At 38.1% G+C, this 24840-nt stretch overlaps 1 protein-coding gene across 1 annotated transcript; it reads left to right on the top strand.

Annotated features, from left to right (window-relative positions):
* Positions 1 to 104: 104 nt before the first annotated feature.
* On the top strand, positions 105 to 24840 carry STPG1 (sperm tail PG-rich repeat containing 1). Its single transcript, XM_053457220.1, has 9 exons — positions 105 to 202; positions 4895 to 5057; positions 9788 to 9909; positions 17763 to 17864; positions 18114 to 18293; positions 18437 to 18548; positions 19186 to 19354; positions 21408 to 21598; positions 24616 to 24840. The coding sequence occupies exons 2-9, from the start codon at positions 4973 to 4975 to the stop codon at positions 24687 to 24689; spliced, it is 1035 nt and encodes a 344-aa protein (XP_053313195.1). The 5' UTR covers positions 105 to 202; positions 4895 to 4972; the 3' UTR covers positions 24690 to 24840.

The raw sequence follows: 24840 nt of genomic DNA, 5'->3' as shown, positions 1-24840 counted from the left end.
ATGTCAAACCGGTTCGAATTCCGACGTCATGTTGTTTATATTAAGGGAGTACTAATATGGCTGTTGATTTTGTTGGATGCGTATAGGAGCTCGTCTTATTGGGTGTAAAAAGATGGACGTACAGAGATTGCAGCGTTGCTGAGCAACCAATATACACAATTATGTAGACGTGTGGTGTTAATTTCAGTACATAGAGATCGAGGTAAGAATAAGGTTTTTGTTACTGATCAACCTTTATAAATATGTTCTCGTGTGTGTTATATATATATAATAAATAAATATATATATATATATATATATATATATATATATATATATATATATATTGCCATGGAAGGTTAAAAAAATCATAATTGGTTGGGGGAAGTTTTATTCTTTCTTTTCTCTTTCTCCCATCTTTAGAAGAACCTAGAGCCTATTGCATTCAAGTTCCATTGCCCTGTTATTATCTGTCGCCAGCTGGTGTTGTTTGTGTGCTGCTTTGTATAAGAAATATATCTACCTAGATGCTGTGATTTTGTTTATTTCTTCTCCGAGACATAGATATTCCTACAGCTATAAGACGTGTAAGTTAAAATATTTGCTGACATGAATTGAGATCTGTTCGTTGCGATTAGGTTTAATAAATAAATATATAAAAATCTTCCATATTAAAACCCTGATGCCGCTTTTAAATGGAACCCAGAGTGTGCGGACAGCATGATTTTCTTTCAGTTACAGAACTTTTTTATCTGTCCATTGATCTAGCAAATGTATAATTAGGAATCCCCCCTTTATGCTCTTGATTGCCCGTGATATACTTTGTGTAGACACAGAATGTAGGATATTCAACCCTGCGTCGATCCATTCTGCAGAAACATGGCCCACTGACAACCACGAACGTTGTGATGATACGTACATGCTTCTCAAATGGTTCTAATGGCCATGGTGCGGTGGTTCCTAAGCTTTTTGGTGTCACATCTCCCCTGTGAAAAATCTTATGATTCACTCCCTGGAGTCTGTCCAAACCTCCCCAGGGAAGGTGTACCCCACACGAACCCTGCATAGTGGCATAGGTTTGTTTCAGGGTTGTTGTCCAAGGAGATAGGGGTCTGGGCTTCGCCATGATCTTTTAGGTGCCTTACCTATTCCTATATTTAAATACTAGACATTTACATGCAGAATAACAAATGCAAACAAGTGTTGTGGTTTGTAGTAATACCTTAAACCCTCTATTAAATATATAATATATATATTATGACCGAGTGTACAACACTCATCCGCTGAGACCACCAATTCTGCTAGCAGGAAGCACATCTGACCATGTCTATGCATGTAAAGCGTATATACTTGGTGTTTAACCACTTCTGCCTTTCATGTCATGCTGTGATAAAAATAGTAGGTTTTTAATTACGTAGGTATGGTATGTGGAAAAAACATGTTAAAAAAACTAAATTTGCTGAGAAACTGTGACGGTTCCTGATGCAGGGCACTGCCTTAAGTCTGGAGCACTCTGTGGGAATCTACACTAAGGTACCCAGGACAAATAACTCGCATAAATGCAAGATGTCTTGTAAGTATGGGAACCGTGCATCTACAATAAACACAAACCTCTGATGATAGTACAAAGAATGCTGCTGATCAGTCAGTTTCTTAGTATCTAATGTGAGTAACCCCCTTCAAAAATAAATTAAAAAAATAATAATAGTAATAACTACAAACATATAATTATATATATTAGCCAGTTATGCATTTAACCCTATCCTGTGTTTGCTTACTCTGCCATATGTTTTGTACTGTCACCTAAATAGACGCCATGTGCAACATGGATGTATGTAAAATTACTCATGTATGTACATTTACTAACGGGTATTCAGTGGCAGACTGTTGACATAAGTGGGCCAATGACTGGATATGCCAGGCCACATGTTAGGTTACTATGCTCACTAAGTGCATGGCTGGGCATTTGTCCAGTGTGCCAGATGACCAGTGTGGGCCTGGTTTCCATTGTATCATGTGATGCAATGTTTTTCAGTCTATGTTTATAAAAAATAAAGATTGTGAGGTTCACTAAAAATGAAAAAAGGGACAGCAATTTTGGGTGGCGGGACTTGGATACTCTTGGAATGGTGCTGATGGGATTACATTTGGAAGTTTTCTTGGGAGTCAGGCTGGTCTGATTGATACGAGTAACAGTATGTTCATCTTCAGCCACTAGATGGTGTCCTGGTGTCAGCGGCTTCAGGTCTAGGCGTAGCTTCTGGGCTTTGTTATTTTCAAAAATGCTTCTGTGCAATTTTATGTGAAATATCTTTTGTATAAAGTGTGTCATGCTTGGAATTTCTAGTCATTTTTCATGTTTTGCTGCCACATTTTCAAAATTTTTATCATAACTTAAGTTCATATAGGAAAACTACCTATATCTTTTACTTGGCTTCACTGTTATCTGGCAAAAATTGACAGTGATATAAAAACACAGAGACTGGGTTTAGATTTAAAAGGCCGCAGGGTTTTGTTAAACAGGCAGGTAAACTTGTCCCTCCAAACTCTATCTTCCAAAAGCAGCAGCTCGCTCTTGACCTCCAGGGGTTAATGTAATGTTGGACCAGACCAATAAAACCCCTGGGAGCAGATCCAACAGCTGGAGCTTGTCTCATTTTAAGTCCTTCATCAACGTAAGGGCAGGCATTGTGTATGAATTGTCTGTTCTCCTTCTTGTACAACACCAAAACATTAAGGGATATTTCTATGAAGGAACAGCAAGCCGCCTCCCAGAGCACCTCGCTATCGCAGCTATACGAGCCACCCAATAAACATAGGAATACCCAAGTAAAACAATAGAAAAGAAGGAGTACATCCCAAAACCACGTAAGCTGCCCAGCCAACTGAGGGAAGACACACGTGCAATACATCAACCAACCTTTTTGTGTGTGTGGGGGGGTGATGTCAATCTAATTTCCAACCCTAATCTCACCAAACCATGTTTCAACAGTGAAGTAAATTGAAATCTGGAAAACGAACAGTCCATCCCTATGATAACTCCCATGTTACATTAGCAGTTTTTGAAAGTTTAGATTTTTTTTTGACCCTGGGTGACTGCCTCTGCAGTGATAACACTGAAGAGGGCCTGCAGAAGACCTGCACACCAGAACTGCATCCAGAAAGGAGCCCCATGCTGGGGGTATCCAGGCTAGGCTACCAGCTTCTTTCATGTTGAAGGCCTGAAACCCATGCATATAGGCCACATGGCACTTCTGGAAGACTGCAATTGGTGGTCTGTGGGTGGTCTTCCTGGTCAACTGGGGCTCTTGAGGGGGAGAAGTAGCCTGGAATCTCTGAACCCTGGATGGCCCCACCTTTGACCGGATACGTTGCTGGGAAGAAAGCCTGGGAAGAGGGCCTGAACCTTGAGGCCCTGGTGGGTACATAAGAAGTCTGGTAGCCTGAAAGGTAGTCCATGAAGCTCCTCGGTTGCTTTTGAAGCCAGAAACAGATTACTGGAGAAGAAAGCAGAAACACAGAACACAAAGAAAAAAGAAAAAGTGGGGGAGTGTAGGGAGACATTGAGAGCGTGAGAGAATGAGTGAAGGTGAGTGACGGCAAATTTTGTTCACAAATAAAAAAAAAAACCTCCAGATTTTGTCCGAACGGAAAGGACAGGAAACAAAATATGTTCTCCGAAAACGAATGGACCAAAAACAAAACAAAAAATTATCCATGTGTCTAGTGACTATTATAAAAAAAAACAAAATTAATGGGTACATAAAATCAGAAAGCAACATAATTATACCATAAAAAAAGGATCAGGATGATTGAAATATATTATACTTTGGTGCAAATGATGGCTGGACATAAAGGGAAAGTCCAGCCATCATATGCACATAATTATGATGTCCTTCTTGAAAATTCATATTTTTAAAGATTGCATATTAAATCACTCATTTTGGTGAGGCTGTCTGGGAAATAATACTGTCCCTTTAATTAAAAGTTATGCTAACATTTCTTACTCTTTTTGTGTGCATCTCGGGATATGTGCATAAGGGGCAGCCATGCGAGGCCATCTGTCCGACAGCTAAAGCTTGGCTGAAATTGGGTCATGCAACAGGACTATGATCCTAAGCACACCAGCAAATCTACAGCAGAATGGCTGTTGCAATGGCCCAGTCAAAGTCCAGACCTTAAACCAATTGAAATGCTGTGGTGAGACCTTAAGAGAGCTGTACATAAACAACTGCCATCAAACCTCAATGAACTGAAGCACTATTGTAAAGAAGAATGGACCAAAATGTATCCACAACGATGTGTTACTTTTGTTGCTGCTAAAGGTGGTTCTACAAGCTATTGAAGGCATGCTTTTCACACATGGCTTCTCCATTTTGGCTTTATTTTTGTTGAATAAATCATGACACAGTATAATATGTCATGTGTTGTTTATCTGAGGTTTATTTCTGAGGTTCACATGATCTAAGTGACTTTGTCTTGAACATGTTATTGAACATGTAGAATTAGTGATCTCTTATGTGCACTTTTTATGCTTTTTATGGTGCAAATAAATTAAATCTTGCTAAAAATATGAGCCTATGATATGTTTAGATACAATTTAGTTAAGTTTAATTAAATAGTAATTAATTTAAATATTTAATTAAATTTAATTAATATCATTAAAAGGACCCATTTCCTATGACTTGGGCTCCCTATGCACCACGGGGGCCTGTGTTTAACTTTTACCATAAACAATGGCTTAGGCCCAAATCATCTTCTGAATCCCACAGTTACTTTGTTGTCCGATGACTGATATAGAGAGGGACAGAATCTAGAAGCAACAAGTAACTTTCTTTTATTATTGTATATATGGCAAACATATTTTTATGTAGGTACTTATTTTTTGATTAGTGATTAATCTTTTTTCTTTCAGGCTCTTGAAGTTCATTAGTGTGCTTGAACAGAAAAACAAGTGTCCCATATTATTTTTAATTTGGAATTTTAAGAATTGATGGAGCCGTACACAAGAAATTTGAATTCTCAGATAAAGAACTTAAGAAGAAATCGTCTAATGTATTCTGAAAAACAGAAGACAGGTAACACTTAGAGTTCTCATTAATCATGCAAATCCTGTTATTGTTATTTTTGTAAGTAAACAGTTTAGTCTGGCATTTACCTTCATAGTTGATCCTGGGCAACCTTCCAACTCCATACCCCTTTCTCAGACGGTTAAACTAAAATCATGCCACTCATTACACCACATGTATGTGATATGTTGCTAACCAAAATCCCTGAAATGGATCTTCCATTTTACAATTCTGTAAACTAGAGAAACCTTCATTTACACAATAACCCCTTAAGGAACAGGCTATTTTTTATTTGTTGTACCTTTCGTGACTGAGGCTGTTTTAACACTTGTGCGGTGCTCGTGTTTAGTTGTAATTTGCTTCTCTCTTATTTAGTGTACTCACACATGTTATATATTGCTTTTTCAAAACAAGAAGGACTTTCTTCAGATACAATTTGTTTGATCATATTGGTGAAAAATTTTAAAAAAGCACATTTTCCCATTTTCATTTGAAAAATGTTTTCATCTACAAATGCTAATGAAAAACCTTGCTGAATAGATTCTACTATTTGTCCTGAGTTTAGAAATATCTTTTTTTTATGTTTTGTCTTTTTTTTTATTTTTTTGCAAGTTATAGGGCAATTAGTACTAGATTGTAAGCTCATTTGAGCAGGGCCCTCCTCACCTGTTGTCTTTGTAAGTCAAACTGTTATGTTACCTACTACTTGTTACGTCCTGTCTACCCATTGTACAGCGCTACGGAATTTGATGGCGCTATATAAACAATAAATAATAATAAGTACAAGTAGTGTTTTGCTATTTCAAAACCATTTTTTCAAATCTGGTCATTCTGCCCCATATACTATTTGGGACAAGTTTGAAGCCGGCCAATACAATTTATCCCAATAAACCATATATTTTTGAAAACTACACACCCTGAGATATTTCAACCCTTTCAATGCACTAATTCTGCTACCAGCCTTTGTCAAACTTTTTTTTAGTAATTTATTTTGTGTTTAGTTTTCACACAAATTGTAATTCAGGTATAAATTTACAGCTCATGGTATATGTCACTTCAAAACAACACTGTAATATGTGTTCAGCAACATCACCTCAGTACAGTGATACCATCCATGCATGAATTTGTCTGGTTATTTGGGGGCTACAAAAACACATTTGAGACATGCTCAATTCAACTGAGAATTTTGACATCTGGTCCTTCTGCCCCTATGTCCTAATTGGGCCCATTTAAAGCCAGCCAGTTCGATTTAACATCATCAAACCATATCTTTTTGAAAGCTAGACACCTCAAGATATTTCACATGCTGGTATTTTGACTCTTTACATGCACTAATTCCTCTACTAGGCTTTGTCAAAGTTTGAGGTCATTTTTTGTGTGTTTTTTTAACACGCATTGTACTTCAGGTATGAATTTATAGCTCCTGGTATATATCACTGTCAAACAACACCCCAATATGTGTTCAGCAACATCCCTTGAGTACAGTGATACCACCCGTGCATAAGTTTGTCAGGTTGCTTGGGGTAGGAGCAGTGCATTTTTCAATTTAGAATTTTACCATCTGGTGATTCTGCCCCCCAAGTCCTACTAGGGAGATCTTTGAACCAAGCCAATTCAAACAAAACACTCCAGGGTATTTCAAATGGTGGTATTTTAACTCTTTCCTATGCCCTTTTTGAGAAAACTTTGAACATGACCAATTCAATTTGTCCCTTCAAACCATTGGCATACATGGGAATTTGCTGGGTTTCAGGTGGGAACTTTATTTATTAATTTTACTTTGTGTATATTTAAGCTTGAATGCTTTACACCAGAGTCTCTCCTTTTTCTATTTTTCTTGTATATGTGACATGGTTTTTAACAGATTTCCTTTCCTGGGATGTGGGCAAATTTTAGCAACATTCTTGCTACCTCTCCTTCCCTGGGTTTGAGGTCTGAAAACCAGCTTGCAAACAAATAATTAACAAAAAGGTATTAGATTAAAAATAAAATATTATTGTGGTCACACTTGGTCACTAGAACTTCTTTGTTTCAACTGCATCAGTTGAATCCCAGGACCGATGCTTTCCTAGATTAGTGGCTAGGAACTGTGCATCGTACAAACTATTTAGTTTATTCAGCTGCATTTTCCTGATTCCTGGGCAGTAAACTGGGTAATTTCAGGGATATACACAGAAGGGGCCACACATTCCTTGCTATTGCCTATGCCCAGGATCACAGCCTGGGACTCTGATTGTTCACTAAGAACACCCTTTTTCATCTGATATAGTGTCTATGGCTTCTGAACCAGATGCCAAAATGGCATACGCCTCTTATGAAGAGAACATCCTAGCCATTAAAAGAAATTACCCTTTAACCTGCCCACACACACCAGTTAAAAGAAGTGCGGATGCACAAAAGCAGCTGATCACTGTATAATAGATTAATAATTAATAATAGCTTTAATTTTTTTTTTTTAAGTTTAACATGTGGTCGTCATGTGCCCATATCCTATTTGGGACATGTTTGAAGCTGGCTTATTTAGCTCCTGGTATATCCCAAACAACACTCCATTATTTGTTTAGCAACATCTCCTGAGTACAGTGATGCCCCCATGCATATGTTTGCTGGATTTCATGAGGGATAAAAGGCCACATTTGAAACATGCACATTTTAAAATTTTAATATCTGGTCATCTTGCCCCCATGTGTTATTTGGGACATCTTTGAAGCTGGTCAATTCAGTGTAGTCCATCAAACTATATAGTTTTAACACTTTCTGTACCAGGATTTTTGTAAAACTACAGCAACAATTCTAGGACATGTTCTTAAAATTAAACATTTTTGGACTTATTTTACTTTTTTTCAGAACTGAATGCTTTCCCATATGTTGTCATGGTGATATCACTGGGACAGTATTTTTTAAATGTTACTACATTTTTATTTATTAACTTTTTAATGTTTTTTTAGATTTTAACCTACGTGTTGAGTGCAGTACCTATAATCAACCTGCAGGGAACTCTTACTTTTTCCTGGCACCGTCATCTTGTGAGAGGCAGCATGCCCCACACTAAGGCGCTTGTGATTGCCTTCAGGAGCCATCATGCGGGGCCCCTGATTGTTTTTTTTTATTATGTTGCTGAATATATAGTTATCAAGGCATTTGAGCAACATCGGCTGAGCATAGGAGGCGATTGTTGATCACTTCCTAAACTCGTTTCTGCTGCTAACATTTTTTTGGGTGTTGCTGAATACCTTGATATCGAGGCAATGCAGAAACTGCGCCTGAGTAAAGAAAGCAATTGTTGTTTGCTTTCTAAGCAAGTTTAAACCTATGCAATTGCCACAAACTGTGATGCGTTTCCGTGACACATCAATTGTCGTCAAGAGGTGAAACAGTTCTAGTTTTTGCATAAAATGTTTTCAGGCAGCACCATATTAGTCATTTGTATGTGTTCTAGCTTTGTGGCCATAGCCCAATCTACTAGACAAACACCCTCACTCCTTTTCTTGCAATGTATGGCAAGAAATAGAATGACTAATTTTTAACCACCCAGCTGGACACTCTGACTAATGAAGGTCTATGTAGGAAGATACTTCCTAGCATAGCCATAAAGAATCAGCTCAGTCTTGTAACTGTGAAGGGAAAGTCAGTCAAAACGTCATGTCACTGACAACAATGGCAACCTCCAGGTCTAGAATTAATGAAATGTTTTTTTGGAACAAAAGAAGATTAAACCATGTTTAAGTCAGTGCTAACCTGCATTCTTAGCATCCACCATGTTCCTACAAACCGGAGCGGTAAGAGAGGAACTTCTTATCAACAGAGTCTTTGTAGTCTATTCGTGAAAGTCACTGTTGATAGGAGAGTTGTGGTTTCAACTCATTGATGTCCATATACACTATGAGGGCTGACCTCATGGCTGAGTCTCCTCTGCCATAATGCAAATGTCCTTAGGACTTGGGTTCTGTGAATGGCCATCCATGCCCTAGAATCTGCTTCATAATCCCTTTGACTCTGATAAATTTATGTAAGACCCCTGGGGTGATTCAGTTTCACCCCTTCAAGTTATTGTTTCCCTGCACACTGGATATTATCCAGGATATATTCCAGCTGTAAAGTATGGCGTTGTCCCACTTGTCCCATTCCAGGGTTCTCTAGAGAAAAGGAGGGACGGAGGTAGAGGAAGGGTAGATAAGGGGGGGGCGGCATTTTGTCTTGGGCCGGCCCTGCATTTCCACATCACTTTAATGCATATGATAGCTGCACCGGCTTGGTGAAAGTCACGTGAGGAGGGGGGTCATGCTGTTGCATGAAAAGCATGCCCATTGATTTGAATGAAGCATTTTACTGTCACTGATTGGCTGCTTCAAGCCAGTGAAGGACTATGGGGGGAGGGAAGCTGCAGGTCTGTAGCTAAAGTTGCTCCCCAAGGTTAGTGCTTTTTAATGTTTAAGTGGTACATATTACTTTAATATGCATGAAGCACTTTAATATGCATCTTTTTTTGTTAAGATACATTTTATTTTTAAAATAATAGCAGTCTGCTTGAAAAGTGTTAAGGTTATTGTACCAACCAAAAAAAAAGGTCATTTAATTTTCATATTTACCCACCGTTAGCAAAACCAGCTCTCCTTTGTAATTTGCTAATTGTATTTTTTTCACACATCGCAAAAGCTCCTACAAGACAGAACATGCTAAGAGAAGAAAGTTAAACAGATCTGGCATTTATTATTGTTTATTTCTTTTTTATTTTAAAGGATTCAGGACACCCGCCAGCCCTGCCTCAATACCTACAAAATACCAGACTATTTTTGTTCCAGAACTTGAAAAAAGAGGTTTCAACTCGAAGGCCTTGAGATTTGCCTACAGTCTCAATCAGGTAATTACAGCATACCACTTTGCTGCTAGCAGAGTTGTTAGTACAGAAACAGTCTTCTTCCAGCAGACCTAGCATTAGATTAATTACATTCATTTATATAGCGCTAGCAGATTCTGTAACGCTTTACTATCAAAGTCGGTAGGACAAATAAAAAAACATTAACAAACTAGTACAAAAGAAGAAGAGGGCCATCCTCTTGTAATGAGCTGCTGATGTTTTTGGTTGCTCGGAAGACTCAGACAGGAGGCTAGCTGAGAGTGTTATGAGGAAGAGGTGGGTTTTCAGAGAGCTTTTGAAATTTTCATACGAGGGAGTAAAACTGACAGAACGGGGAAAGGAATTCCAGAGGCAATAAGATTGATAAAAGAGAGAAGACGGTCATGAGAGGAACGAAGATTGCGGTAAGGAGTATATTTGGATAGGAGGGTAGAGCTATATGGGGGTGCAAAGTTGTTAAGGGTTCCGTAGGTCAGGAGTTTTAATTTGACTGAAAGGTATGAGGGGCACAAATGAGTGGCAGATCAGTGACAAAGAAAGACCAATCTAGCTGAAGTTTTGAGGATGAATTGGAGATGTGAAAGGTGTGAGAGGAGGAAACCAGGGAGTTGCAGTAACCCAGGTGGGATATCACAAGGGTGTGGATTAGTATTTTGGTTGTTTCTTGTGTGAGGAATGAATGAGTTTGGAAGATGATTTTTATGTGAAGGTGGCAGGATTTTGTGGGGGACTGGATGTAGCAGAGTCAAGTGTGACACCAAGGCATATCACAAACTTTGAACTTTGTCTGTCGGTTGGATAGTGGAGTTGTCAACAGTGATACAGATGTCAGGAATTGTGCACAGAGGGGATGGTGGAGAGATTACCATAACCTCAGCCTAAGAGATGCTGAACGTCAGGTAATGCAACGCCATCCATGATAAAATTCCAGAAAGACAGTCAGGGAGGGGATTTAGAAGAGAGGGTGAAAGGTTGGGAGAGGAGATAGGGTGTCATCTGCGTATAGGTGGTATTGGAAATCAAAGGAAGATATGAGTTGTCTAAGTGAAGAGGTTTAGATGGAGAAGAGTATAGGGTGTCAAAGGCTACAGAGAAGTAGTGAGTGCCGTCTTGGTGGAATGCTGCGAAATAATGCTGAGTTTGTGGAGAGAAATTTTGTTAGTTGATTATAAGTTAATCGTTCCATCAGTTTGGATACCAGGGGAGAAGGCAGTGGAGGGTCCTCCATAGGAGCACGTGCGCACGTGAACCCTCAAGCGCAGAAGGAAAAAAAAAATTGCAAAGTTCATCAAAAATGAATCTAAATTAGATTAAAATGGATCTAAATTCATCTAAATTTTATGAATTTTGCAATTTTTCCCCCTTTGCGCTTTGGGGTTCACGTGCCATGAAGCCTCCTGTTCCCTGATGTAGCCTGCCTATGCCTATCGATAGGAAGAAACTCTATTTGGCTCATTTGCTGCCACGCTCGCTAAAGTGCCTGCTGAGCCGCCCATTTGACCTCTGTTCGCACAGTAAAACTTTTACTGTGCGAACAGGAGGAGGAGCTCCCAGCTGTCAGCTCCCAGCCAACACTCCCGGCCCGGAGTCTACCCGCCCCCCCGGTGTCTGACTGCAATCCCTGCAGTGACTCTAACGATTGGCCCCGCCAATGATGGGGTCTTTGGGGTTAATTTAGAGGCAGTTATGGTTGATGGGGTGTTTATGGTTAATTTAGGGGCTGTTATGGTTGATGGGGTGTTTAGGGTTAATTTAGGGCAGTTATGGTTAATGGGGTCTTTAGGGTTAATTTAGGACAGTTATGGTTAATTGGGGTCTTTAGGGTTAATTTAGAGGCAGTTATGGTTAATGGGGTATTTAGGGTTTATTTAGAGGCAGTTATGGTTAATGGGGTATTTAGGGTTTATTTAGGGGCAGTAATGGTTGATGGGATGTTTAGGGTTAATTTAGGGTCAGTTATGGTTGATGGGGTGTTTAGGGTTAATTTAGGGGCAGTTATGGTTGATGGGGTGTTTAGGGTTAATTTAGGGTCAGTTATGGTTGATGGGGTGTTTAGGGTTAATTAAGGGGCAGTTACGGTTGATGGGGTCTTTAGGGTTAATTTAGGTAACCTGTACATGTCATTTTCAAAATGTTTATATTGTGAACCCCCATTCGAATTACCCACCAGCCGCCACTGGTAGAAGGGAAACCGGATGGTAATTTGATGGGGATGTTGGATCAAGCAAGGGTTTCTTTAGGATGAATGAGATGATAGCGGCCTGGATCCATTAGTGTAGATATATATATATATATATATATATATATATATCTCCTCCACTTCCTCTTGTATATTCCTTGTGGCCTATACCTCCCTCACTGAGTGGTGATCAGGTCCGCTAAGTGTAGCAATCATCCTGACATTGCCCAAGGAGAAGTGATGTACTTTCCGGATGTGCAGTGTCAGAGAAGGAGAATGATCGCCACGTGTCGCAGGACAGGTGAAAGGTATGGACCAGTAAGAACGCTAGGGCTGTGGAGCATTTGCTGCAGTGCCCCTCAGACAGCTTAAATTTGGGCAAGACATAAGTATAAAAATATAGAGTATATGATAGAAACATGTAGGCATAATGCACATACATTCACACATGCACAGGCAAACACATAATGCTATTCACTAAAGGAAGAGTTGGCAAGAGAGTTTGGTTCTAACTCCCCACTGTATTATTCGTTATGAAAGCCCACAACATGTGCAGTTTTCTCCAGTAAGAAGGGCAGGGCTGGTCCTGTATAATGCATAACTTGGGTGAGGAGACTTGGAAGAAATTGCATTTATTCAAATATACAGTATACAGGACCAAGATCTTCTTGCAGAAGAAGCTCACTAAGGTTGGAGCTTTATAATGCAGATTAAAGTGCACTGCCAATTCTTCTTTTAGTGAATAAACCTCTCTTACATCAAAAACAAACACCCAAGCTCCTACCTGCAGAGTCTCTTTTCCTGTACCTGCATCTTCCAGGCTGGGGGTCCTGATAATTTGCACCATTGGATTTACCCTAGCAGCAGGCACCCATGCAGCTTCCACTCTTACTGACTACAATATGTGACTACACAAAGAGCTTCTTATTCTTTAAAGTAGGAGGCTAACTCTTTGATCACTGATCATACTCGATAAAGAGATTCTGTGTGTCTCTCTGCAAATAACCCTGCTGCAGGAGAGGGACCCCATGCACCTAGTGGGCGTCTGGGCCTTCCCATCACCCAGCACAAAAACAGATATGTCCTTTAACAATGGGATCATACGACTCCGACATTCTTATTATGTTGACCTGCTATGTAGCTTTCAGTGTGACACATTGCACACACCCTAACATTTCAGATATCCAGACCAGGACACCTGTTTGGGGGTGTGTGGCTAGAGTTGAGGAGATGGGGGACCTCCATTGATGTTACATCTCCCTAGGCCAGTCAGGACACATCAGAGGTTCTCACCAACTGTCCTATGATCCCCAATTCCCACAAATGCATTGCTCAGTATTGCTGGTTGAAGCATAGTTGGAAGATTTGATAGGTATAAGTTACATCTGGCTTGACTCATACCCTTTCTGTCATTCAGAAGTTTGCGGGTAAGTCATGGCTCACTACAGCTGTTCCAATTTATTTATTTTTGCAAAACCTTCTACTGAAAGACCAGTGTCAAGTGGAGGTAATTAAACAAAATGTGTACATAAACTAAAGTAATGGATAGATATACATATTAAATAATATAGATGATAATCATACGATCAGGTATTTTAAAAGTTTGCAGTGTCACCTTTGTCAACCCTTTCCGCATCATGAATGAGCTGGCCTTTTAGTTCCTAAAAATACATTTTATCAAAATACAATCGGTAAGCCATTTGCTCTTTTCAAAGTTGCAAAACACTTGTTCATCAATCTTTCATTTCAAGCCATTGAAATTTTACTGGAGAGTCAACACCTCATGACTATATCTGACGTTGCCTTTCTTAGTATTTATTTGGTCTTATGAAATGGTTTTGAGCCCTGAGGGGTTGCTGCTATGTTATCAACACACGGCAAAGGTACAATATGTGTGCTTTATGTAATTATATACCATTTACCTACTCAGCTTTTAATAGAACTGATTTTGAGTAGGTGGTGGTTTTATTTCTTGGGTGGTACCTGTGTCTTTTTGATTATTTTTAACCTCTTAATCCTAACACAAAGCATTAAGATATAATTAAAATGAGTGAAAAAACCCTTTTTTCGTTGGGATACTGAAACTTGCTAAAGTTTAGCTCCCTCCCATTTTCCTGCTTGTGATAAAAGAGTCGAATCACATTTTTTAACATTATTATAGAAATACCTTGTAATTTAGAAAGTCCATGATCTTGATTTATGTGTTCTAAAGAAAAAATATAAAATACCCTTATTTATAATTTCCATATATCCCCATATTTGAACCAACGTACTTCTGTCCACCTTAATACACTTATTTTGTAGCATGTTAGAACGTTTATTGTAAATTAGAATGTTTTATTTCATACTTCAATTTAATAAATATTAAAACATACACTATATGGACAAAAGTATTGGGACGCCTGACCATTACCCCAACAGGGACTTTTATGATACTGCATTCCAAACACACAGGCATTAATATGTAGTTTGTCCCCCTTTGCAGCTATAACAGCTTCAACTCTTCTGGGATGGCTTTCCACAAGATCTTGATGTATTTATGTGGGAATTTTTGCCCATTCATCCAGTAGAGCATTTGTGAGGTCAGGCACTGATATTGGATGAGAAGGCCTAGCTCGAGTTATCCGTTGCAGTTTATCCCAAAGGTTTGATGTGGTTGAGGTCAGGCCTCTGTGTGGACCAGTCAAGTTCTTTCACACCAAACTCATCCAACCACCATGTCTTTATGGAGGTTGCTTTGTGCACCACTATATGGAGAAAAATAATTTGGACACACTTCTTTATTAAAAAAAACAGGGGTTGGGTAGGCTCAGTAAAGGAAAAGGCATTTTGGAAAATTCTATGCCTCCAGCTTTGTAGAAGGAAGGCCCTTTTCTATCCCAGCACGACTGTCGCAGTGTACAAAACAAGGTCTTTTGTACAAAGCAACTGGGAAAAATTCCTACAGAGACTCTCCAAAATCTTGGAGAAGAGTGGAAGCTGTTATAGCTGCAACGAGGGCACCAACTTCATATTAATGCCTGTGTATTTAGAATGCAATGTCATCAAAGTCCCTGTGTAATGGTCAGGTGTCCCAATTTGTTAGTCCATATGCCTAGTCTCAGACCGAGTAAAAATAGTAATACCCATGAGTTTTTGTGGTAGATCAAGTGAATTCCTGAATATTTTTCAAGAATAAAGCACATTAGGCATTTGTACCACCAGCAAACATTTATGCTAATTGTGGTCAAAAGTCATATACAGCATGCTATGACCAATTTATTAAAATGTGAATATAACAGTTCTAAAGGAGAAAAAGGTCTTTGATGAAAACGTGTGGATTTAGTCTACTAAATGTGATGCTTATTTGTAATACCAAGTTATTTGTGAGAGGTTTAGTTTAAACATTTGGTCCTGTCCGTAGTAAAATATACTTTATTTTTTTACTATACAAAATTGTGCAAGAACAGAGATATGTTCTTATGATCATTGCAAACTTTAAGTACTCCCAATGGCTCTTGTTAGATTTATAGTTGTTCTGGGCATTTTGCGTTATTGTTTAAATTTAAGCACCAACACCACAGGTGTTCTCAATCCTTGCTCATACATACCATCGTAGCTTCCTCCTTAATGACGTGAAACCAAGTTTCATTAAAAGCTTAAGCTGTCAGTACGTAGAATCTGAGGCGAGATTGACTTCTGTTTTGTTTCCTATCCCTCCCTGTTTTCTTTGCAGAATTGCCCTGGAGGAAATCTGAGTCAGCTGGGGTGAGGGAAAAAGGGAATCATTAACTCTGCCCACACATAATAATGTTACATTCAGCTGGTTTGTGTATAAGTAAGGTATTCACGATCTTTTGTGTTTGCTGCCTTCTGACATTTTATTTTTTGAAAAGAAAAAAAGAATTCACCAGAACTATAGATAGACAAACCAGAGCTGACTTCTTCCATACAGAAGGTTCCTTGTGTTTCCGGTGAGTCTGTCTTAGCTCATTCAATGCTTGAAGAGGCTGGCTTGCACATCTCTTACCAGAACATATGTGTAAGATAGATGCTGACAGTTTAAAAGACAAACTAGAATAAAAGACTTTCTGCCTCGTACGCGACTTTCAAAACCTCTCTCTTCAGAAACGGCTTCAACACATCAGAAGCAGATCAACTCATCCTCATCCAAGCTGTCCTCTCCAATTGTCTCACTCCCCTCAACCACCGACTAGACTGTAAGCTCGCAAGAGCAGGGCCCTCTTCTCCCTTGCACCAGTTTGTTGTTGTATGTGTTATGTGTTTATAAAATGTTCTATGAATGTAACGCTGCGGAATCGGCCGGCGCTTTATAAATAAATGTGATGTAAAAGAACATGAAAGAAGAAAACACATTTTTTGGAGTTTTTTCTAAAATGGCCTCCTGGGGGAGACATACGACTATACAAAAAGAGAGATGTTCAAGTAGGTTTGAGGTGTGACACCTGATGAGCAAAGTAAGATAGAATATGTATTTTGTTTTCATTACTATGAAAGGATGTAAAAAAAAAAAAGTGATGTTATAAAAGGCATCATAGCAGTTTGCTCAAACAATTTTTTAGCAGTGAATTGTAAGTTGGAAAGATCGGGAAGAAAGGTCTATGCAGTAAAGCACCAACCATCTGGTAGCCAGTTGGTTCCATATGTTTGTGATTTTGGGGTGAGATACAACATTCCTCATTAAATAAAAGTCTGGCAAGTATTGGCAGGTGGGAACAAAGTCAAATATATATCCTAGCTATATCAAGAAGTACTTCATTCTTTAGGATTTCCAAATTTCTTTTCTTTGCTACAAATTCACACATTTTTTATTGAAACCTCAGTACAAATTACACAGATGTAACATTATTTTGTTCCTCAATGTTTTTATACCTAAGTACCACTAGTAAGTGACCGTGCCAACCAAGTTCTCCTAGTACCACTCTTTTACCCAATAAACACACCTAATAGCAATAATTTCATGTCAAATACTTATTAACGTTTGAAAAAAGGAAGGTTCCAAAACTACTCAAGAAGTTCCTGAAGTGTACCCAGCATAGGTTAGGCCTTTTGACCGTAGTAAAGCTATCAGCTGTATTTTGTATGTTGTTCAGGTCATTCCAACAGGTTGTGATATACTACTCTTTTCCACATTGATGAGACACTGCATCCAGATTAAGTACAATATTGTTAAATCACGACAGACATGTAAATCAGCTCTCCATTTGTATTTTAGGTCCTGTACGATTATATTTTTTACAAAAACTCTGCACTGTGACCTCTGATCTCCCCAACATGGCCATTTACACTATGGCACAACACGCATGGGGCCGCATATCTTTAAAAGGCTAAGCTCAGCAGTAAAGATGGTTGCCATTATGTACCAATCTGTGGTGCTTCAGCACCACAACCTAACACTGATATCTCAAAATACATTTATAGTTGTGCAAACATATTAAAAATTCTGAGTCTACTATCCAGAAGACAAACAAAATATTTATTTTACCACATTAGTAGGCAGTGTCATTGAGCTGCATATGAAGGGGTGATCAGTGAAATACAGTAGCCTAATTTTATGGAGCTCACTGTTATTGAGGTTTTCCTGTGGATACTGGAAAATTTACATTAGTCCAATGTAATGTCTTACTTGTCAATAATAAATCTGTTTAATAGAGCCAACCATTTATCTCAATGTTAGAATGAGAACCCAGGCCCAGGATCCTACGATATTGGTCAGACAGCATCAGATGTCAACAATGTCTCCTTCTCTAAAAAAGGCACAGGAGGTTTCCCATCCAAGGTAAGAGGAAATAATATGCATTTGTCCTTTCCATAAACGATAAACTGGGCACTATAACCAGGGATGATTTTCAGCACAGTCCTTTTAGAGACAACTGTTTACAGACAACCTAACATGTTTAATATCTTTCTCAACAATCTGTGTAGACATTCATGTTTGTTTTAGAGTTTACTATGCAGGGGTCATCCATGAACAAGCAGGGACCTTAAAGCAAGGCAATACTATATGACCAATTCTTATCTCTTGCAGGCAGCTCGAAGTTGCTTCCTTAAGACTGACCGCACCCCGGCTCCCAATACGTACAACTTACGGGATGATTTGTTCTCCAAAAAAGATTTTAGCAAAAGTTACTCTAGCATGTTCCACCAGCCTATCGCCACCCAAGTAGAAGACATTAAAAATAAGACTCCTGCTCCAAATCAATATGATGTGAGTGCCTAAACGTATGGGTTTCTTTCTCTTACTGCTTCATATGATAATACCCTTAATTGTATAGTATCTCACAAAAAGACTACGGTATGCTACTATTTTTTTTATTTGTCAGTATAAATTTACCTGTGTGCTTTTTTTAGGTATCTATAATTTATTCTCACCCTCATAATAAAGTATCAGCACATGCTGCCTTTGTCTCAAAAACGAAAAGAGAAGTGATACAGCCAAACCATCTGAAGGGACCTTCTCCATGTAAGTTGAATTGCATTCCATCAAAAGTCCTGTTGAATAATAAAATTGCACATTATTCTAACCTACAGATTTTTTTAATATTATATATAACTTATCATAACTTCTCAATATCAAAACTGCAGGTACTCATCACATGTCATAAATGATACCTTGTATTGCACAAACTTAAAAAAAAGTAACGTTATTCAAGCTTTAAGGATATTGGTGGACTTTTTCCAGATGAAAGCTTATTTGACTCTATGTCTTTTTGTAAGCTGGCCCAATAAATGTTATCACCTACAACCAGAAACACCATATTCTAATGGACCAGTACAGCTATACACATTTCCCTTATATAAATAAAGAAGTGAAACGGTCATCTGCTTTTTTAAAGCTTCGTGATCCCAATGAATTAAATCAACTGTGCCTGCATGTTGACATTATGAAGATCTATACTGTCTCCAGCTTTAAGAATAAATACTGTGAAACTATTCTTTATAGTATCATAATTTATATTCAAGAAAGTCAAAGTATTTCATGTCCTCCTATTTACTGTATCAGTCAACAGTATAGCGCTTTCTATCTGCATTAACACACAAAGTGTTTTGAATGTAACCTATATCAATGTAAACTTTGTGTATTATTTATTCTGTTTTAGGCCATTACACCGTAAATGATTCACTAGTAAAAGAATCTCCTGTGGTCCTTGTTTCAAGCTTTAAGTCTAAGACATCAAGAAATGTTTTAAATGCAACCTCAAGCAATCCAGGACCTGCAAATTATGATCCATTCAAAGTTCCAGAAACACAAAAAAGACTAACCTTCCAGTGAGTCGTTACATCCCATGACTGTCAACAGTGGTTCCATGGAGTCCAAGTACTCAAACAATCAGTGCTTTGTTATTTTTGTTCTTTTTTCTTATTGTCTTGATATACTTTATCTGTTGGTTATTTTAGATTAACATGCTACAGAACTTTGTGTACTACATATGAAAAGGTTTCTTATGGCAAATTTACGCTACTGTGAATATCACCACAAGCTGGGTCAGCCTGTTGTGTCTAGCAATGGTGTATGTCACGGTTAGGTGTTAATGATGTTCACTCATTAACCCCTCCATCTCCTCTGTAGAGCCACCACTCTCTCTGTCCCTCCCAAGGCCAGCCAACAGCCAGAACAACATAATCTTCCAGTGTTCATTTATCTTCATGAAAGCTAACACCTCTAATCACTAATACACTATAGATGAAGAGACACCTGCTATGGCCACCGTCAGTATAGTCTGCTACACTGAAGACCCTCTCTCCTAAAATATGCTAGCTGGCAGACATCTTAAGATTTCCAAAGTAATATGCATTAGTGCTGTCTATGCACACTGTTGAACCTGTCAGTACTTAAGAGGCTTCTTGTTTCTGTTTAGTAAACAGCTGCCCTTCCTATAAACGACTACTATGTTGGCTAAATTTGGACATGAGAGCATGGCTCACAGATTATTTTTTTGTGAAGACCCCCACCACCAGCAAGCCTCTTTTCCGTAGATCTACTTGACAGTGTCTGCAATGACCTATAATTTAGCTTATTTTCTTTATTGCTTGTATTTGTGTGTGGTGCTATAATTGAAGATGTCTTGGCATAGCGATCTCTTGCTGAAAGAAAGAAAGAAAGAGAAAATATTTTCGATGAATGTTCATTTTTTATTACTTATAATGAAATGTGCACATACATGCTTAAATGATGATTTATTTTTCATCTTTAATTATGTTTGAACATAGTTGTATCTAGAATAGACAGTTTAATGACAGGCAGCCAGTCCATGGACCTGACAGGTCACAGCCATGGAAGAAGAACACAGGACTGCAGTCAGTAGACTAGAAATAATATAGTTACTACGGCCCTCTCGCTGGTGTGGTGTACACAACAGTAGAAATAATAAATATGAATGGATTATTATGGATTATAATAATAACCTACCTTGAGCTCTGTCTCCTCTTGTAAACCCTGTCTTATCTGTGTATTATCTGCTGTGATCGTTTAATCTACTTAATTCTACTTTGAAGCATCTTTATTTCAAGATTTCACCCAGGGCATAAAGTACCACTTCCCACCCATTTTTGGGGCAAGAGTTTTGGTCTGGTGTACCTGTATAGGCAGCCACATAATATGGCTTTAGCTACGCAGGTGGGCACTCCTTAAGGGTGGGCGAGTGTTTTTTTTTGGCTTCCCTAGAAAAATATCCCCTAAGAAGAAATGTTTTAGGAATTAGATTGCCATATGTCAGTTCTATTCTAAAATTTAAATAACGGTTAGGAAATAAAAGAAAATATAAATTGAGGATTGTCAACAAATTAGGTATACATGGCTAAAATGTCCCTTTTGTTACATATAATTATGTGTGTCAGTCAACTAAACTAGGGATTATGGATAATTTATAATAAATTCAAACATTTTTATCTGTAGAAGAGTTAAATAAATCAATAAGCTGAAATTCATTGGGTATTGGTTTCTAATGCTTGCTATTTTTAGAAAATAAAGGCTATATTCTGTGTTTATTAGCTTTTTTTAGTGGAGTTTTATAAAAAGGCACTTGTGTGGCAAAACAAATGCTTTTTTGAGTTTCGTATATGTAAACATGCAACACGATGTCAGTATAAATGTATCCTTCGGGTACCACATTACCCACTTAGCCCTCACGTTTCAGGGCTGTTGCTTTCATTTATTATTGAGCAGTTTGTTTTTATGTAGTGTGATAATGGTAGCTGACTTTGCTAAAACAATACATCAATGCATATTAGTATTTGACGTGTCAATATGTCAGAACTTATTTTACGACTTAAGCTAACATGACTACACTGCATAATCATAAATATTTCTGTTTTATTGTAGGAGGAAACATTATTTATGCTTCTCAGCACCAGCTGTGCCAGTTAGCAAATCCCCTCCTATTCCTGGACCTGGGCAGTATGACATTGTGGACTTCAAAGGACCTCCCAAACATCACATCTCCAGTGCTGTGTTTGTGTCCAACACAAGTCGATGGGCTGGAGATGTGTCCGGAGAGGGTGTTCCTGGTCCAGGTATGTGAATGATCCAACAAGAACATGTATTCTTAAAACCATTAGACAAATAATCACCTTTTCTTTAGGAATCAATTTGTTTTAGATAGTTTTACACCATCTACAGGATGCATCACTATATTACATACTTTTGTGGAAATGAACTTGGATGTTGATCTTGCCCTTATTTCATCCCATTGACGCTTTAAAAAAATTGAGAGTAACTGACGCAATACCTTATATACAAAAATGTATATTTTGGATTGTATTGATAATTATACTTCCATAAAAAATGTTCAGTACATTTTATTAAAATACATCATCTATCATATATTATTTTCTGTACATCAGCAGCTGTCCGGGGGTAAAATACTAGCACACCATTTTCTGCCAGTTCTTTATCGTAGCGTAGCATGGAAGCCATATAAAACTAATTTCCAAAGTTCACCAATGTGATTAATCACCCAAAGGCCCAGACATATGCCCGCCATACATCTTACTTTCTAGTTCACTGAGCTAGAGCAGAACAAGTTTCAGGCATGCTATTTGACAACCTCGGGTGACTTTTGATAAGATAAAATTGCTAGAATAAGACAATAAGATGTTCTGTATACTTTAAGATTATGGATGACAGTCAATCCCTCCCACTTTATTTTATGAATCCACGTAATCTAAATATAACATATAAAAGTATGCCTTCAAAGAGGGAAGTTATTAGAGTTTTACATTCCACAGCTGCATATTTGCAAAAAGTCCTAGGGGCCTTATGGTGTTACGATGATATTTTGTGATAATGCCTTCAAGAAACATTGCTCATCTGTAAAGGAATGCAGTTTAGGCACATAATGTACTCCACCATGCCTTTATCTCTGAGAAGAGATTAACTACTTCACTACTAAATGCTGGGGATCTGCAATATTATGTGTCCAGGATGTAAACGGTTTGAGAAAAAAGCCTCCCGGCACTTTTTTCAACTAGCCGGCGGGCAGGAATTTAGCGGGACCCACCCTTGATGGACATTATTCCACATCCTTCTGCCAACTGCTTTTTCTATGTGCACCTGGATGTGAGAACAATACATTGTATGTGTAATATGCCATTAAAACACCCCTGGCAATTGTGAGAGTCGCTAGAGGGGGATACAGTATCTACCTCCAAAGAGTCGTACAATTTGAAACCAAATTTTTACAGAAAGATTAAAATCAGTCACTTGTACAACCTGCAAGACAACAGTGTTTTGGTGAAATTACCATATGTGCACTTTGATTCCCTATATAGTAATTCCCTATAGTAATATGGCATCACAATAGGCGATTAGTGAGGAAGGCAGGTTTTTGTGTTTGAGTATAGTGGCATAATACTTGATTGATATTGTCAGTGTATGAGGTATTCCTGAGTGGAAGTCAATCCATCAAGGCTGTGTTATGTACTCAAATATTATTATTTGTTACTTCATTGTTTAGCCCTTTTTATAAACGTGGGGACCTTTTTTCATGAGGTTCCTAGGCATATATCATCTGGATCCAATCGAAAATGTCCAGAAGAGAAATGTTCTTAGTGTTTACCATTTGGATTACAATTTGACTAATATAACTTCATTTTTCCTCTGTAATGGTCCAAACTGTGCACCAGCCCATTTTTGATGAGCATCCCTTAGGCTGCCTTATGTGACGTCCGCCACTGTTTCACTTTCGTGATTGGCTCCCATTTGGTCGCACAAAAGTGCTGAACTCCTACCTGGATATACAAGGACTGTCTGGTTTAATAACTAGTTGATTCTGACCATGGACCTTCAAAGATGAGAGAAATTTATGAAAATACCAAACTTTCACATGCAAAATACAACAAGGAAAATATTTAAGGAAATTAGAGTGGGCTGTGAATATTTCATTTCTGGAAGTAATTTGCCTACGATGTACCCAGATCTTTCCTGATAAAATAGATGATGAGTTTGTGATTGAAAGCTAATAAAAACAGTCTGGTAAAGCTTACATTTAGATAAACTACCATACTACCGAACATATAAGGTCATATCCTGACCAGTAGAGGTCCCATAGCCGTGTCACATTATGGACTATAGGGCCCCTGCATACATAATTGAGAAGTATGTGAATAAAGTATTTGGGGTAGTAAACAATGATTTTGTGAATATAAAATAGACATATATCAAACTATTGGTATTTTCTAAGCTGACATGAAACTTAATTTCTATGCACTCCTTATATTTTTATTACAATAAATAACATGGACCACAGAATCCAAAATATACATAGGTGGGACTCTGTGACCTATTTTAAAGATGTTATGAGACATTGCAAGTTTTGCATAAATTAATTTAGATACCTTTTAATAAAGTCATTTTGTGGGATGTCAGGCAACTCCTTTGCTGAAATAACACGCACACCCTGTTCTTATATTAAGTGTCCCAACTTCCTGTTACATCATTAAGTGGAACACACATTTCACAAACAAAGAAATGATTCCTACTACTGCCACATAAAGCACTACAAACTTCCAGAAATGAATGTTGGAATATATTTTGGGCCTGTTTATTAAGTTAATGTAATAACTATATAGTGTAGGTGCATATGTAGCAATATATTTGAACCTTCATTTGAGTGACATCCCAATTACTCAAGATCTGAGTCTTCTTTGCTTCTATAATCTTCTATGCATTATTATTATTTTTATAAGTTGTAATCGTTCAGCCTACCAGCAATCCCATGCATACTATGGGACCAGCAGAATACAATAGAAAGTCACATATCAATCCTGTGCAGAGCTTTGATTTTTTTGACCTATATGTATGAAGCAACGGCACTGTCCAATGTTTTCGCGCCTGTAGTATGTTATACACAATGGGTACTTCAGAACCTAGTTATTTACAAAAGTAAATGGCATTCAATAGGGCACCGTTGAAAATGATCAGTTTTATTTCTGTAAGAATTGACTGTACATTCCTGTCAGCAATCTTAATTAACAATAAACGATTCACATATCTTTTTTTTAATCTTGATGCTAAATCTCTTTTGTTTTAGGGTCTTATCGTCCAGGGATTCCAGGGAAACAGTCATTTCTCTACAATGGCAACAAGAAATGGATTCCAGTGTAATGACAACATGTGCAGCTAAACCAGCCAAAATTTGGACATTACTGCGGCTGTTGTTTGGAAGCACACAGTGCCTAAAGTTCTGTTATTTTTTTTGTCAATGGTCTCAATTAGAGCCAAGATTGTTTTGTAAAACATTTACTGTAATTTCCTG

This window comes from Spea bombifrons, chromosome 2, assembly GCF_027358695.1.
Source record: "Spea bombifrons isolate aSpeBom1 chromosome 2, aSpeBom1.2.pri, whole genome shotgun sequence".
Classification (NCBI taxonomy): Eukaryota; Metazoa; Chordata; class Amphibia; order Anura; family Pelobatidae; genus Spea; species Spea bombifrons.
This window is presented reverse-complemented; position numbering and strand designations above follow the sequence as displayed.

Bases quoted from the DNA above. Each gene is read 5' to 3' on its own strand.
- STPG1 (XM_053457220.1), top strand. From the start codon at position 4,973: ATGGAGCCGTACACAAGAAATTTGAATTCTCAGATAAAGAACTTAAGA. The intron at 17,865-18,113 runs GTAAGAGGAAAT...TATCTCTTGCAG, and splicing joins CAGGAGGTTTCCCATCCAAG to GCAGCTCGAAGTTGCTTCCT. The intron at 18,549-19,185 runs GTAAGTTGAATT...ATTCTGTTTTAG, and splicing joins TCTGAAGGGACCTTCTCCAT to GCCATTACACCGTAAATGAT.